Source organism: Hypanus sabinus, chromosome 4, assembly GCF_030144855.1.
Source record: "Hypanus sabinus isolate sHypSab1 chromosome 4, sHypSab1.hap1, whole genome shotgun sequence".
Lineage (NCBI taxonomy): Eukaryota > Metazoa > Chordata > Chondrichthyes > Myliobatiformes > Dasyatidae > Hypanus > Hypanus sabinus.
The window spans coordinates 58,941,750-58,960,022 of NC_082709.1; the positions used below are offsets into that span (position 1 = coordinate 58,941,750).

Sequence of the window (18,273 nt, forward strand, 5' to 3'; positions counted from 1 at the left end):
GAGTCCTATCTTGTTGGATTTAACCTTGTTGGCCAGATACCTTTAACACTTTTGGGTGCTTATCGTTAAACCTCCCATGTTAATGATCAATTAATTGCTTGACCATATTTCCCAGCATTTCCCCTTTGATTTTTACATGGTCTGAAGTGATTGAAAAGCAAATTGAAATGAGTTACAAAAAGGCCTCGGGGGTTCAAGCAGGTGTACCCACACACTGCACTGAGTTCTCCACTTGGTAAGACTTTCCTTTTGTTTCCTTTACAGAGCAAGAAGAGAATTTTGAGTTTATAATTGTGTCTCTCACGGGTCAGACATGGCACTTTGAAGCTGCTTCTTACGAGGAGAGGGACGCATGGGTCCAAGCGATTGAAAGTCAGATTTTGGCCAGTTTACAGTCATGCGAGAGCAGCAAGAACAAGGTACTTTCCCTGCTTTAGTGATTTCCTTTATCAATCTGTTCATTGTGATACTGACGATTTTGTGATCATTATAGATATGTCTAATTTCTTTCTATTGAAGAGATCAGTCTTTTGTAGCTAGTTAAATTTATATCTTCTATGTTTTATATCTAATGATACTGAATTTGGTGTAGCCACCTCCAACATAGAGTGATGGCAGGGTGATGGTGTGGAGAGAGGAAAGTTTTCTTAAGGCTTTATGGGAAGATCAAAAGCTAGTATAAAACTTGGCAGAAATACTGCAGAAAAAGGTAGAACTCTGTTTCGCTTTCAGAATCTTAACTTTGCCTTGCATACAGCACTCTGATCTGTGGAAAACAATACAAAGGGTTTGAATTGGTTTACAAGATGAATTAAGTACTCAGGTCAGGAATAAAACAGCCTTGCCTTTTCACAACACTTGTCCACTTTGTGCCATTTGTCCATGCTTCTAGCAAAATTTAAGTTCCTTGAGTAAGTTTGAAGTGGCGCACCTCAAGGATCTGTGCTTAGTCTACTGCTCTACTCTCTCTACACCCACAATTGTGTGGCTAGGCGCAGCTCAAATGTCATCTATAAACTGCCAACAACACAACAACTGTTGGCATAATTTCAGATGGTGACAAGGAGGCATACGGAGTGAGCTAGATTAGCTGGCTGAGTGGTGCCGCAACAACAACCCTGCACTGAATGTCAGTAGGACCAAGGAAATTGTGGAGTTTAGGAAGAGGAAGTTGAAGGAGCACACACCAGTCCTTATCGAGGTATCAGAAGTGGAAAGGGTGAGCTGTTTCAAGTTCCTGGATGTCAGCATCAGTGAGGATCTATCCTGGGCCCAACATACGGCACAATAACACAGAAGGCAAACAACGTCTATATTTAATTTGTAGTTTGAGGAGAATTGGTATGTCACTCACAAATTTCTACAGATGTACCATTCTAACTGGTTATGACAATGTCTACTATGAAAGGCTACTGCACAGCATCAGAAAAGGCTGCAGAAAATTGTAATCTTAGCTAGCTCCATCATCGGCATTAGCCTCCCCAGCTTTCAGGACAGCTTCAAAAGGCGATACTTCAAAATTGTAGCATCTATCGTTAAGGGCCCCCATCACCCAGGGTAGGCCCTCCTCTCTTTGCTACAATCAAGGAAGAGGTACAGGAGCCTGAAGAGACATACTAGGTGTTTCAGAAACAGCTTCTTCTCTTACACCATCAGATTTCTGCATGGACGATAACCCATGAACTACCTCACAGTAATAAACAACCACAATCTGTCTAAACTAATAACACACACAATTGTACTTTCCATGTCTGTATTGAACACAGTGTTTAATCATAGTCCAGGCTGGAAAAGGTATGTAAACCTTTGTATTTAGTAATTGGTAGAACCTCCTTTAGCAGCAATAACCTCCACCAAATGTTTCCTGTAGCTCCTGATCAAACTTACACAACAGCGAGGAAGAATTTTAGACTATTCCTCTATAGAAAGCCGTTTCAGTTCATCAATATTTCTGGGATGAGCAGCCTTCTTCAGGTCATGCCACAGCACTTCAATTGGGTTAAGGTCTGGACTCTGACTTGGCTAATTCCAAAGCATTTTTTTTTCTTTTTAAACTGTTCTGTTGATTTACTGTTGTGTTTCGAATCATTGTCTTGTTACATCATCCAATTTCTATTAAGCTTCAGGTGATGGAGCGCTACCCTGACATTCTCCTGTAAAATGTCTTGATACAATTTTGAATTCATTGTTCCCTCAACGATTGTAAGCTGGCCTGCCCCTGAGGCAGCAAAGCGACCCAAACCATGATTCTCCTTCCACCATGCTTCCCAGTTGGGATGAGGTTTTGGTGTTGGTGTGCAGTGGCCTTTTTCCTCCAAACATAGTGCTGTGCATTTCTGCCAAAAAGTTCAACTTTTCTCTCATCTGTCCACAGAACATTGTCCCAGAAATGTTATGGAACATCCAGGTGATCTTTTGCAAATTTGTGACGTACAACAATGTTTAGTTTTGGAGAGCATTGGTTTCCTCCATGGTGTCCTTCCATGAACACCATTCTGGTTTGATAATTTTCTTATAGTGGACACATGAACAGAGACTTTAGCAAGTTCGAGAGTTTACTGCAGATCTTTTGTTGTTACCCTTGGGTCTTTTTCACGTCCCCCAGCATTGCACATTGTGCTCTTGGTGTGATCTTTGCAGAACGCCCTCTCCTAGGGAGGGTAGCAACAGTACTGAATTTCTTCCATTTGTAGACAATTTTTCTTATTGTGGACTGATGAACACTCAGGTCTTTAGAAATGCTTTTGTGGTCTTTTCCATTGTTTTGCATCTCCCACAATTCCTCTGAAAGTTGCTTTGATCGAGGCATGGTGCTCATAAACAGATCTTTCTGAAGAAAAGCAGGCTCTGTCAGTAACCTGACTTTGTGTGTCTTTATCAGGACAGGGCACCTTTACAACCCACACCTCCAATCTCATCTCATTGATTGGAACACCTGACTCCAAATAGCTTTTGTAGAAGGCATTGGCCCAGAGGTTCACATATTTTTCTGAAGCTTGGCTGTGATCGTTTAAATGGTGTTCTCAGTATTGGTGAGAAGTAGTACAATTGTTTGTGTGTTATTAGTTTAGGCGGATTGTGTTTGTCTATTATTGTGACTTAGATGAAGATCGGACCACATGCTATAAGAAATTAATGCAGAAAACCAGGTAACTGCAAAAACACACACACACACACACACATGCACACACTCACACTCACTCACTCTCTCCCCCTCTCCCTCCCTCCCCCTCCCCCTCCCCCTCTCCCTCCCCCTCTCCCTCCCCCTCTCCCTCTCTCCCTCTCCCTCCCCCCCAACTTTTAAATCTTCAGTAAACTGCAGCTTTTTAGGAGAATTAGAACTTGTGTGAATCAGTGCTTCCTGACATCACTGGCTGGCATCTAGCCTAAAGCTATGCTTTATCCACTTACAAAAGCCTACAAAATGTTGTTATGTACTTCTCCTAACCTCTGGATTATAATAAGAATGTATTCTGTTGTGAATCATCAACTGCTTTGCTTAGTCTGTTCTCAAAGGGAGAATGTTTAACAGTTTGATGATCAGGGTTATGAGGGAAGCAAGTAGCAAAGATTGGTGATTTAATTTCATTTTTCTACAGGTGTCTAATTCTGAATATACACTACTCTACATTTTGAGTGAGCTCTTTCATTAATTGCTCAGTTTCAAGGTGTTGTACATATGACGCAAGAGCTTGTGCTTTTCTTTGTGAATAATTATGAATGGGTTTGAAGTCAGTTCTTGCTTCAAGGGAGCCGCTGACTTGAAATGTGTCCTAAAGGGCAAGCAGATGGGGAAGAATCAGAGTGTAATCTGTCCCTTTGATGGTCCACTTATCTATCCATTCAGCCTCCCCTCCCCAACTCATCCATTCTGAACAGGTGAAACTATCTTTGGTTTCGATAATAAATGTCACTTGACAAGGGTTGTCCTTAAGAAGAGCAAAGGGCAGTAATAATTAGGTAAGCGATCTATCGGAAAGTGGTAGCCAAAACGTTTAATAATTCTCCACAGGAGCATCAGTAATGAGTGTGCCTGTTTGCATTTGTTCACGGGGTCATTCACCGTCTTATTATTTTGCTTTTATAGTCACGGTTAACAAGCCAGAATGAAGCCATTGCCCTTCAGTCGATCAGAAATATTCGGGGCAACTCTCAGTGTGTGGACTGCGAAGCACTAAGTAAGTGATGAAATGGTGTTTTCTCTCTAAAATTGTTGCTCTTCTAAATCCCTGTACCATTTTGCATCAGACAAGTGAGGGTTTCAAGGATGTAACCATAAAATGAAAGGGAACAGGAGGTGGCCATCATCTCATCATGTCTATGTGGTGTCTTTGAAACAATTCAATTAGTCTCACTTCCCCGCTCTTTCCCCAAAGACCTACAAATGTTTCTTTTTTTTTACTTCAGATTTAATTCCCTATAGAAAGTTATTATTGAATCTACTTCTACCAGCCTTTCAAGTCATGCATTGTTACAAACCACTGACTTGAAACAAAAATCTCCTCATCTCCCCCTCTGAGTTTTTCACCAATTACCTCAAATCTGTGCCCTCGTGTTGCTGACCCTTCTGGCTGTGAAGATGGTTTGTCCCTTGTAGATCCATTTATTAAATTTTCTTTAGCTTTTCCTGCATTAAGGAAAGAATCCCCAGCTTTTAAGATCATAAGACATAGGAGCGGAATTAGGCCATTCGGCCCATTGAGTTTGCTTCACCATGCCCTCATGGCTGCTTTACGAATTGGGTCTTGAAAGAGAATCTTAAATAGGTAGGTACATGGAACTTAGAAAAAGAGGGCTATGTGGTATTCTAGGCAGTTTCTAGAGTAGGTTGCACGGTCAGCACAATCTTGTGGGCCGAAGGGCCTGCAACATGCTGTAGGTTTCTATGTCTATGTCTATTATCTCTTTCAACCTCATTCTCTTACCTTTTTCCCATAACTTTTGATGCCCTTACCATTTGAGAACCTGTCCACCTCTACTTTAAGTATACCCAATGACTTGGCCTCCACAGCCATCTGTGGCAATGAATTCCACCAATTCACCACCCTCTGGCTAAAGAAATTCCTCCTCCTCTCTATTCTAAAGAGACATCCTTCTGTTTGAGGCTGTGCCTTCTGGTCCGAGATCACCCCCACAAATGGGATACCATCTCATTCTTCTAAACCCTTGCACATACAGGGCCAGAACCATCAAACACTCATCATACATTAACCCTTTCATTCCTGGGATCATTTTTTTCTTGTCTCTCCACATCCATAGCAGAATTCCAGCAAATTTTCAATCTTTGTCAATCCCAAGTAACAGCCCTCCACCCTGTGTCGCAAGCCAGCAGAATTGATCTTCGTAGCAACTCATGGTGATAACCAGAGGTGATTCTGTTAATTTTCTAGGTTTTTCCCCTCTGGCAGAAGGTTTGATGGTGACCTAGTTCCAAAAGCTAAGTTGAACACTAAATTTACTATTAAGTGAAGGAATGCCATCAATTGATTCATAAATATATTTATTGTTAATTGATTTTATTATTATTACAATGAAAACTCTTCATAGTGCAGAATGAAGTAGACAATAAGATGCAAATCATCATGAGGTAGATTGTGAGGTCAAGAGTCCATCTTATGTCACACTACCACAACTCTCGCAGAAGTCATTGAAGCTCAGTGTTCAGACAAAAAAAATGTTATGGCAGAGGAATGCCATATGTGGATAGATTGTCTGAAGGGAGTATATCTAAAGAAGAAGGACTTTTGATCAAAAAGGTTTAATTGTCTGATTTGATTATTTCAGATCCAGACTGGGCCAGTTTGAACCTTGGAGCCCTCATCTGCATCGAATGTTCAGGTATTCATCGCAATCTTGGCACCCACCTATCACGTGTCCGCTCTCTTGATCTTGATGATTGGCCGGTGGAACTCATCCGAGTGATGTCATCCATTGGGAATGAAATGGCAAATGGCATCTGGGAAGGAAGTGCTCAGGGACGTACCAAACCCTCACTGGATTCCACTAGGTAAAGCTTATGTTTCTATTTATTGAAATAGTTGCTGAAATCTTCCTTTAGACCATTGCTGAGTGCATTTGGATGGTCCCACATGGTGTAGTGTCACCTGCCCTTCTTTAACCTTGCCACCTCTCCTTTTGACAGTACTTGTTACTTCAAGCTTTTGGTTAAAGTTGTAGGTTGTATCACTTCTTGTTTCTGTCCAATTTAGTGGCTTGATGTCAATGTTTATTTGTTTAAAGCCTGTAAAATGCTGTGGGATAGTTCACTGTGCGATGGGTGCCAAGTGGGCAGTACAGGCTTACCTGTCTGCTGATCGGGGAGAGGAATGGTTAGTATTTTTCTGCAGCATCATTCACTGAATGCAAAAATATTTCTTGGCATTTCAAGTGATTTAAGTAACATCTACTGTACTTCCAATAAACAATGCACAAAGCAGAACTGAGTGTAGTCCTGCAGCTGGTGGGTTTTCTAAAGAGACAATTATCTATCATAAATCTGGCAGGGTAGATATGGAGGACTCAGTGAATACAGTATATCTGGATTTTCAAAATAGTGACATATTACACACAATTTACATTCAAGGTTTATTTGGTTTGTGGTAACTCTCCGTCAAGTAATGAATTGGGGGTTTCATGTCCAACTGTCTTCTGAAAGTCAGTGCATCTGCCAAGGCAGCTTCCTCTCAGTGTAACTTAACCTTTTGCTGAAATCCTAGTATGGGGCATCAACCCACAATGTTTTGTCTCAGGGATGAGGGGGTACTAACACCAGCCATGACTACAGTCCTGCCTTAATCTTCACACAATCACATGGACACAGATGCAGGCACTTACATTGACAGCTGTCACGTTCTCCTTCGGGTGTAACGAAACGCCGAATTTAACGTCCGGATAAACCACAGTTAATAAGAACCAGATCGCAGTAAGATTAACCATTTACTGTTCACTCTTCACATTAACATATGGTGAAAACTGTTGATAAAACAATACAAGATTGATACAGTATTTGTTCCTTCCTTAATATCACATTTCAAGTGTAAATACTTGCAAAGGTGACTATAACTACATTACACTAAGGTGCAGTATACAGGGAGAGTTTACCTGCTCCATTGACTACTTTAAATACACTTCCATGCAAACTATCCGCGACTCTTTAACTAACGAAAGCATAAACATTATCTACCGACGTTACCTCTAACAGGGTCAGCATTAACATCTTAGTTCAATATATCGATTATCTATTAACTTACAGCGTTGCTCTCACTGTGATTTCTCATGCCTGCAAAACTGCTTGTGCTCAGGTGAGCCTCGTGGAAAGCCCCCACCCTCGCGCTAATTTCAAACCGGTGTTTTCCCACAAGACGCGGCGAAACCGGATGTGACGTCATCGCATGCCGATATATTTTACATGCAATGAATATACTTTAAACACTTCTAATTCTAACTAGAAAATACTATTGAATGAATTACTAAGCGAAAATATTATAAACTAAATAACTGTCGTAAAGACAGCACACTCCCCGCTTGACCTTCGTAAGGTCACAATGAGCAGAGTACAAAACTTAGTCTCTTAATCAGTCATTGGGTAGAAGTAGAATAACTTCTGTAACTGGCCTTTGGTAAATTTTCACATCGCCTTGGTCGGTATCTTCAATTCGATCTTCCTGACATGTCCATCCTCGCTAGGGAATGTAGCAGTGATTCTGGCAGTTGGCCAGCTGTTGCGAGCGACTTGCTTGTCCCTGAGCAGGACTAAGTCTCCAACTTGAAGATTCCTTCGGGGTTCTGTCCACTTTTGTCTCTGTTGCAACAAAGGTAGATATTTTTGTCTCCAGCGGGACCAGAACTGATTTGCCAGAGCCTGGACTTGTCTCCATTGCTTTGTGTACAAATCCTTGTCTGAGAAGTCTCCTGGTGGAGGAGGTGCTCCTGCCTTCTGCGTAAGGAGCGTTGATGGCGAAAGTATAAAGGGGTTTTCTGGGTCAGAAGACACAGGTAGGAATGATTGTGCGTTTATAATGGCTGTGACCTCTGCCATTAGGGTGCACAGTACCTCGTGGGCCAATCGGGTGCGTTGCTGTATCTCAGGTTTCCTTTTCCAGGTTTTCCGTAAGGACGTGAACCGTTTGACTGCCTGCTCTTTGTTATCTGGTGAGCGCTGGCGTGGTTCTCTGATTGGCAATGGGGCAACCCCATTATTTGCTTCATCTCTGAAGACCTTGGTGTCTTTGGTTTTTAAAGAAATGGTATCTTGAGCTGATTGTGCAAGTTTGTTGTCATACTTCGTTAGAGCGAAGACTGACTGGCCCAGCGACTCGTCGCTTGCCTCGCGCTTGTTAACGCCTTGTTGTGCTTCCTTGATGCACGGGACACTCGGGCAGGGTCGAAAGATTGAATGGCGGCCACTCTCTAGCACATTGGTCTTGAGTGTGTTAACCATCGGTTTGTGTACGTCACCGAGACACACCTCTCCTATCACCACCCAGCCCAGATCCAGACGTTGCGCGAAGGGGGCGTTGAGTGGTCCATTGATCTGCTGCCTAACCTTGTGTACCTGGATAACATCTCTTCCTAATAGCAGGAGTATTTCCGCTTTCGGATCCAGTTCTGGGATGTGTTTGGCGATGTGGTGGAGATGCGGCTGGTGTAGCACCGCACTTGGTGTCGGGATCCCAGCGCGGTTATTCATGATTTCATTGCACTCTAAGAGCGGAGGGAGACAGATGACGACTTTACCATCCAGGGACTCGATCTGGATGCCTTCTGCCTTCCTTCCTTGGGTTTTCATGTTGCCTGAGCAAGTTTTGAGGTAGTATGGGAACCGCTCACTCTCAATGTTGAACAATTTAAAGAACTCTGGACTGACTAGTGAACGATTGCTCTGATCGTCCAGAATCACATAGGCTTTGATGGCCTTGTCTTTGGCTCCTTTAGGGTACACCTTAGTGAGGCAGATCTTGGAACAAGAACGACTTGACTGAGCTTGACCGCAAACTTCTGTACAGTTCGTGCTGACAGCTATTGACCTAGAGTGAGCCTCTCCCTCCCCGCCGTCCTGTTGTGGGGGTGAAGGAGCGCTCTCGGTTTGTGGTGACAGGTCGGGATGCATGGCCTCGACGTGATCTGGGCTGCCACATTCCGGACACTTCACGGCGATCGTACACTCTCTGGCGAGGTGAGAGGTTGAGGAACAGCATCTAAAACATATTCTTTTCTCCTTGAGAAGAGCCGTCCTCTCTTCAAGGGGTTTTTCCCTAAACATTCTGCATGCTTTCAGGGGGTGAGGTTTGTTATGCAATGGACAATACTTGCCAGGGTCGTTGTTAGTCGTAAGGGCTTCGGTCTTGAGCACTGACACGGGTTTATCAATGTTGAAAACATTCGAAACGGATCTGCCTGGCTTGGTGTAAATCGAACTGCTTCCTGGACCTACAAGGCTAGGGTCGTTTCGCCTCTTCGCCTCCTTGCACACAAACCTAGTGAGGAGCTCAAAGGGAGGAAATCGACCATCGTGGTCTTCCTTGTACTCTGAGGCAACAGTCAGCCACTTGTCCTGCAGCCCAAATGGAAGTTTGTCCACAATTGGTCTAATCCCGGATGGAGTATCTAGGAATACTAGACCAGCTGAATAGCCATCTTCTTTGGCGCCTTGGATCTCCATGAGTAAATCTCCGAATTCTCTTAACTTAAAGTGATCTTTGGCTGACACCTTAGGAAAGTTTTCCAGACGTCGATATAGCGCCCTTTCAATAATGTCGGGGGACCCATATCTCTCCCAAAGTCTCTCCCACGCTTCGCTTAAGGCTAGCTCGGGTTTGTTGATGTACACTGAACGCATGCGTCTCACCTGGTCGCGTGATTCTTTCCCCAGCCATTTCGCCATAAGGTCCAACCTTTGGGTTGCACTGAGCTGGACCCCGTCAATCACGTTGGTGAATGTGGAGAGCCAAGCACGGTAATTTTCGGGTTTATCGTCAAACTGGTACAGTCCCGAAGTGACGAGATCCCGTCGTGCTAAATACTGCAGCGTGGGATCGGCTGCAAGCGGCATGTGGGCTGGAGAAGTGCGTTGGCGCCCATATGACTGAGAACGCACGTTTCTCATGGAATTTGCCATCCTGGATTCAACCTCCGCGTCTCTTCGCATCGAACTTTGTAACTTTGGTGTCAAAGTATATCGGTTGTCAGCTCTTTCATTCTTGACTTCATCGCGGGGCCGCGAGGGTAAATTCTCTTCCTCGTAGCTGGGGAAGTTATCGAATAGGTATGGAGAGGGGAGACGAGCCTGCCTGTCTGCTTGATATTGTACATAGTCGCTCGTGCGTTCCAGTCTGGTCCTTTCCAAAGCAGAGCTTGTTTCGGTCAGATCACGCGACCCTTCAGCTTCTTCTATGTACTCTGCTTCCACCCTGGCAGCTTCTCCTTCTCCTTCTAGCTGCAGCACATGCAACTCTGTCGATATTTTTGTCATTTCCAACTGGGTTTCGGCTTCTCTGGCGGCCCTTTCTTTCTGGATTTCGGCTTCTCTGGCAGCCCCTTCTTTCTGGATTTCGGCTTCTCTGGTGGCCAGTTTCATTTTCAAAACTGCCTCTTGTTTGGCGTAATGCAGTCGCACCTTGGCGGCTTCTGCCTTGGCTCTTGCCTGTGTGGACTTACTTGATGTCGTTCTACTGCCCTTGTCGCTGGGCGCCATCGACTTGATCCCAGATCGAGCTGACATTGCAGCACTTGGAACACCTGATAACGCCCGGGTGGGCTTACTTGATGTCGGTTTACTGCCCTTGTCGCTGGGCGGCGTCGACTTGATGCTGGATTGAGCTGACATTGCAGCACTTGAAACACCTGATAATGCCGCTTTTTCACTGTCACGTTCTCCTTCGGGTGTAACGAAACGCCGAATTTAACGTCCGGATAAACCACAGTTAATAAGAACCAGATCGCAGTAAGATTAACCATTTACTGTTCACTCTTCACATTAACATATGGTGAAAACTGTTGATAAAACAATACAAGATTGATACAGTATTTGTTCCTTCCTTAATATCACATTTCAAGTGTAAATACTTGCAAAGGTGACTATAACTACATTACACTAAGGTGCAGTATACAGGGAGAGTTTACCTGCTCCATTGACTACTTTAAATACACTTCCATGCAAACTATCCGCGACTCTTTAACTAACGAAAGCATAAACATTATCTACCGACGTTACCTCTAACAGGGTCAGCATTAACATCTTAGTTCAATATATCGATTATCTATTAACTTACAGCGTTGCTCTCACTGTGATTTCTCATGCCTGCAAAACTGCTTGTGCTCAGGTGAGCCTCGTGGAAAGCCCCCACCCTCGCGCTAATTTCAAACCGGTGTTTTCCCACAAGACGCGGCGAAACCGGATGTGACGTCATCGCATGCCGATATATTTTACATGCAATGAATATACTTTAAACACTTCTAATTCTAACTAGAAAATACTATTGAATGAATTACTAAGCGAAAATATTATAAACTAAATAACAGTGAATACAGTATATCTGGATTTTCAAAATAGTGACATATTACACACAATTTACATTCAAGGTTTATTTGGTTTGTGGTAACTCTCCGTCAAGTAATGAATTGGGGGTTTCATGTCCAACTGTCTTCTGAAAGTCAGTGCATCTGCCAAGGCAGCTTCCTCTCAGTGTAACTTAACCTTTTGCTGAAATCCTAGTATGGGGCATCAACCCACAATGTTTTGTCTCAGGGATGAGGGGGTACTAACACCAGCCATGACTACAGTCCTGCCTTAATCTTCACACAATCACATGGACACAGATGCAGGCACTTACATTGACAGCTAATTCAGATTTAAAAAGTCTTTTGTGAGGGGAGGGGAGGCCATTAATATACTGTAACTGTTGTAATAAAAATAAAGACGTACATGGCATGCTTTATCCAGCCATTCTCTCGGCATTAACAAATAATTGTTTGGAGTTCATTTCCCGTGTTTTACATTTGTATATTTTGTTTAACCCAGTTTTTCCTGAGTTTTTCCTCACTTTGCGTGCCTCTTCCTTCTCCTTCGTGCTTCTATTACATCTCTAATTTCTTTCCATAACAGGATCCTTCTTTGCTTCCCATTGTTCAGGGTTCAGGCGTTCTCCCGGTTCACTCTTACTTTGTGTCATCAACACAATATAACTTTTCTCTTTGTCACTATATGCTACAGATTAGAAAATTGTTTAAAAGTCATGTTTGTCAAGTTGATCCAGCACTTGCAGTCTTTTGTGACTTCAACTCTATCATACTTCGGTGTGCGTGCACTTACGAGGGCAGGGTAGTGCACTGTCTTATTTCAAAACATGGAAACTGCTGTGATGTCAAATTGTTATATTCGGGCTCAGTCTCATACCCAAACCGACTTGCAAATTGTATAATGAGGCAAAATCAAGCTGATGTGGTTTTTAGCAGTGCCTTGCTTTTCTTGTAATATTCTCTGCTGTTCTCAGGGTGGTGTTAAGTAAAATTCTGAGTCTGTTTCTGAATACATTAATTGACCCTGGCGGTCATCATGTTAAAAGTCTCTGATTCCCACTGCCTCCAAAGTTCATTCTTTGTGTGTAACATGGAAGTGAAAGTGCAGGGTAAGATTGGTATCCTTGCATGATTTTTTGCCATCCCAGGTCAAGACAGCACTTTTAGAATCATAGAGAGATATAGCATGGAAATAGGCCCTCGACCCCCTTGATCAGTTTACACTGATCCCATCTTAGAAACATAGAAAACCTACAGCACAATACAGGCCCTTTGGCCCACAATGCTGTGCCAAACGTGTACTTACTCTAGAAATTACCTATGGTTACCCATAGCCCTCTACTTTTCTAAGCTCCATGTATCTATCCAAGAGTCTCTTTTAAAAAACCCTATTACATCTGCCTCCACCACCGTCACCAGCAGCCCATTCCATGCACTCACCACTCATTGTGTAAAAAACTTACCTCTATACTTACTTCCAAGTACCTTAAAACTGCCCAATTCCATTTTTAATTTTCCCCACTAACTCACCCCATTTTCTACCACACATTAGAGGCAATTTACAGCCTCTAACCTGCCAATCTGCACGTCTTTGAGATGTGGGAGAAACCCAGGGCACCAAGCGAATATAGCACTGCTATGAAAGTTGTCACAGTCCGTTTCCATTTTATTGCAAACACCTTTTGAACTGCTAGTTTCCACCATTTAAATGGATTAATATCTAATACCTAATACTTTTATTAAGTTTTGATAACAGCTATTAATGGATGATAGTCTTTTCTGAATAAACATTTTAAAAATAGCATTTCAAAGGCAGGCAGTAATATGGAGCTCCACCCCCACCAAACCCTATCCCTGGAATACTTGTGTAGTTGCTTAATTGACTTCACAATGACAGAAAAAGGATCCTTTTAGGAGCCAAATAACAAATTCCACAATATCTGATTCTGCCTGAAGTTTCAGATCAAACTCAGACAATACTTGGCAATTTAGAGCGTATCTGCACTTTTCTTCTTCACGTGCAGAACCTCCTTATTCCCTCTGCAGTCTGCCTTTTCCCTGTTGTAATCTAATTGTCACCTTCAGTAACTGAGTAGAGTTGGCACTCTGGGACTGAATGGCTGAATGTAAGCTCCAACCCCTTGAGCTTCATCTGACATTCAATTAGATCATGGCTGACCTTTAATCTTTAATTCAGCCCTCAGCTTTTGGGGAGTGAGTTCCAGGTTTGTGATTTTAAATTATGCCCACTTGTTTTGAACTTCCTTCACAGAAGAGGCAGGTTCTCTGTACTCCATCGTCTTCAAGCCATCTCAGTCAGCAAACCTGTCTGTTTGAGGGTCTCTGTCACATTGTGTGGGGAGTCTCCATGGTGAAAACATCATCATTCCACAGCTGTGCAGCCTCTACAACAGATTGAGGCCGAGGAATCAGATCTTCTCACTAATGATTTAAATGTCACTTTCAGCTGTGTGATCTGTGCAAGATTTGGAGAGAGTCTAGCAAGTGACCCATCTTAGGCTTACTCAGATTCTGCAGATGCTGGAAATCCAAAGCAATACACACAAAATGTTGGAAGAACTCAGCAGATCAGGCAGCATCTATGGAGAGGAATATACTGTCATCATTTCAGGCCGAGGCCCTGATGAATACTCTCTGCCCAAACATTGATCGTTCATACACTTCCACAGATGCTGCCTGCGTTGCTGAGTTCCTCTAGCATTTTGTGTGTGTGTTACTCCAGAGCTTCATGATGTGGTCCAGTCTGTCTCAATATGAGAGAGGTAGAATGTTTTGGGTTTCCCTCATCATGTTTAACACACTTGTCTTTATGATTATAAATAGCTTTTTGCAGAAATGCTTAATGCTGTACACTGCAAAAACATGGGCAGAAATTACAGTTTTGATTACTGCAACACTATGATTGGTTATCACTGGGTGGACATTTGAATTGTTTTTAAGGAACAGAATGGATTCATGAATTTATTACATTGAATCCAGTGGTGATACAAAACAGCAGTGATAAAACCTATGTAAATGCTAATTCTAGTGAGATTCATAAGGATTCTCAAATAGCAAGCAAGTTTTAATTATTGTCAGATTGAAAAGACTTGCTTAGGTTCAGGCTAGTTTACCACTTGTGAAAACATCTCAACATCTATCCTGTCAAGCCCTGTAAGGATCTTGCTTGTTTGAGTAAGGCCACCCCTCATCCTTTCAAAGCCCTAAAATCTCCAGCCTGTCATCAACTCTGTGAGAGAGGCAGCCAGTGGCGCTCAGGTGAATGTGTGCTTGGCTTCTATTCAAACGCTTTCTGTCCATGTTTCACCTCAGAGATTTCATCCGGCACTTGCAGAGACTGGTGGAGTGGGTTTGAGGAGCCATTGAAGCTGCCATCTTTTAACTAGAAGACATTGATGAGGCTGAATAGAGTATTGTGTGAAGTTCTGGTCACCTATCTACAGGAAAGATATCAATAAGGTTGAAAGATTGCAGAGAAAATTTATAAGGATGTTCCCAGGAGTTGAGGATCCAGGTTATAGGAAAATGTTGAATAGGTTAGGACTTGTATTCCCTGGAGTGAGGAGAATAAGGGGAGATCTTATTGAGGTATGTGAAATTGTGAGGGATATAGATAGGGTGGGTGCATGCAGGCTCTTTCCCCTCAGGTTAGATGAGACTAGAATTAGAGGTTATAGGTTTAGGGTGAAAGGTGAACTATTTAGGGAGAGTATAAGGGGAACTTCTTCACTCAGAAGATCCTTCAAGTGTGGGCGAAGTGGTAGATGTGGGTTCAGTAGTAACATTTAGCAGAAGTTTTGTTAAGTACATGGATGGGGAGGGGTTTGGAGAACTATAATTCAGATGAAGGTCGATGGGACTAAACAGAAGATTGGGTCAACATGGACCAGATGGACCGAATAGCCCGTAAATGTGCTGTTTGGACGACTGTTAATGGCATTGGCCCAAAGTCCTGCCTACCCTTGCAGTGATCCTCAAAGATGCCATGGCATTGTTTTGAAGATGAGCCAAGGAATTTGCCCAAATCTTCTCCCAGAATCAACATTAAAGCAGAAAACTATCTGGCAGTTTCACTTTGTTGAGTGGCTGCTCCATTTCTATTCGTAATCCTTAGGTTCGGCCAACATGCGTTTGTCTTGGGGAAGACGGCCTCTGGCCCAGCCAAACTGAGAAATCTCGTTTGTGTGGACGCTGCATGGTGTGTTGCATGGTTACAAATCCATACCGCACAATATCAGACAGTACACCATATGCAGTTAAACGATTGAACTTTATAAATCTTAATCTGACTAAAGGGCTAGTAAAGAAAAAGGGCCCATTTTAATTAAACAGTCTAATGTGCACATTGGAGCTCACGGTTCCATCCATTCGTTCCCATCGACCTCTGAGCGTCACTGACCCTTGGACCCTCACTCCAAGTCCACTCCGTCCGGCGGTCTACCAACTCTCTCCACTTGCATCTTCTCTTGCTGACAAAAGACCATGAAATCCCTTCTTGCAGACCCACAAGAAAGAACAACATGCTTCTCACTAGATGGCACACATTCCAAAACCCCCGTTATCTCTAGTCATAACCCAAACATTGCTGCTGCATAGAAACCATTACATTAACAGTGAAACGTTACAGAGAGGCCATTACATTAGCAGTGAAACATTACAGTGCGTTTACACACTGAGTGCAGGTTACAATTCTGAAGTGCTGTAATGATTGTAACAAACAGCAGCCAGATAGGATTTAGTTTTGTCCAGGTCGTATACAACTGCACGAGGAGTGATTGATAAGTTCATGACCTACAGTAGAAGGAGATGAGTTATTAACTTCAAACTGTCTGCACAATCAGTCAAAGAATTGGCCTGCATGTGCATGTAATGAGAGCTGTATAACTCATTTCATTCTACCTTAGGCCACGAACTTATCAATCACCCCTGCTGTGGACACTTTCTGGAGGTCCAAGATCCATATGCTCAATGACCGCTGGACGAAGTGTATAAATGTAGGAGGGGACTATGTTGAAAAATAAATGTTTTAGATTAGATTATGAGGACACTCAGTCCTCATTTATTGTCATTTAGTAATGCATGCATTAAGAAATGATACAATGTTCCTCCAGTATGATATCACAAAAACACAAGACAGACCAAGGCTAACTTACAAAAGCCACATAATTATAACATATAGTTACAACAGTGCAAAGCAAATCCGTAATTTGATACGGACCGACCATGGACACGGTAAAAGGAAGTCTCAAAATTCTCGATAGCCCATCATCTCACGTAGATGGTAGAAGGAAGAAAAACTCTTCCTTCAATGAACCTCCAGAGCCACAGTTATGCTAGATTTTCTAAAATTGACTCCTTCTACCTTAGGCCCTGAATTTAACAATCACCACTCGTAATTCTCCCAGTGTCCCTTGTGACTAAGTGAGATAGAGAGGAAGGAAACGGGAGGGTACCACATGTAATATTTAACACTCTCCTCTTTTAATGACCACACTTGGGCATGTTGATTTTTACTGTTATCTTTCTGCAGTATAGTGGTGTCCAGCCACTACGCTTTACCTCCTGACGAAGTGGGGCGGCATAATGACATAGCAGTTAGCACAATCAGTTTATAATACCAGCACCCATTGATAGGGTTCTATTCCTGCCGCTGTCTGTAAGGAGTCTGTATGTTCTCTGCATGAGGGTTTCCTCTGGGTACTCCAGTTTCCTCTCACAGATTAGAGTTAATGAGTCTTGGGCATGTTATGTTGGCACCAGATACATGGTGACACTTGCGTGCTGACCCCAGCACAATCCTTGGACTGTGTTGGTCATCGACACAAATTGATGCGTTTCATAGTACGCTTCCTAGTTTTGATGTACATGTGACAAATAAAGTTAATCTGTATCTTACCTCTTGCTTCATGCAACATAAGACGCAGACTTCCACAGCTACTTGCTGCAGCTGGATGTTTGTCAGGCTTACATATTGATCAAATGCAGTGCAGGAAAAGAAAGTTTAACATCGCAGTAAAGCCATCAAACTGTAGCATCAGGACGAACTTCTCCTGGAATGTGGGCACTGGTAGTAAGACCAGCACTATGACCCTTAGAAAGGTGTTCGCTACAGTCAGTATGGTCAATGTACTTCCATAATGCAGTAAGGTAGGGAATTCCAGGACTTTAATACAATATTTAGATTGAGCAATGATAAAGGAACCCAGCAGAATTGATTCAGAAGAACTTAAAGCCAATGGTGTTCCCACTATAATTGCCTTTCTTGCCTTTCTAGATGGTGGGATTGGAAAGTGCAGTGGAACGTGAGATAAATGTCTTTGTGCTATAATTTCAGTATGACAGTCCAAATGATGATCTGATCCCATCTCCTTCCTTTTTGCCTCACCCCTCCCTGGCATTAATCAGTTAATGTCACCTGGAAATGGATTAAATAGTTCCCTGCAATTATCAGAATGTGGCTGAAACTTCCTCAAAGTAACAAATTGAAGCTGGCGTCTGCTGAAAGACTATTGACTTCCTACTCTTTACATAGGGCCATTACTTCTCTGTGCCACCTTTTTTTAATTACTGGTGAGCAAAAATCTTTCAGCTCAGATTGTGCGAAATTTTCATTTTTTCTCCTTTATTCAATACTGTGCTTTACTTGTCGAGGGTTGATGAGAACAGGGATCAAATTTGATCAATATAGCCAAAATTAACACAAGCTTGTTCCAGAATTTATTTATTTAAAGCTCT

The 18,273-nt window shown here is 42.7% G+C and overlaps 1 protein-coding gene across 5 annotated transcripts in view; it reads left to right on the plus strand.

The window, feature by feature from the left end:
• Positions 1-18,273, plus strand: part of agap1 (ArfGAP with GTPase domain, ankyrin repeat and PH domain 1) — a 649,558-nt gene that overhangs the window by 554,289 nt on the left and 76,996 nt on the right. For all 5 annotated transcript variants that reach the window (XR_009511654.1, XR_009511655.1, XM_059967178.1 and 2 more), the window contains 3 exons: positions 265-419; positions 4,088-4,178; positions 5,785-6,007. Coding sequence is in view for 3 of the 5 variants with exons in the window: in XM_059967178.1 (XP_059823161.1) it covers positions 265-419; positions 4,088-4,178; positions 5,785-6,007 (469 nt within the window). In the remaining 2 variants the exon portion in view is untranslated. The remainder of the gene's footprint in view (positions 1-264; positions 420-4,087; positions 4,179-5,784; positions 6,008-18,273) is intronic.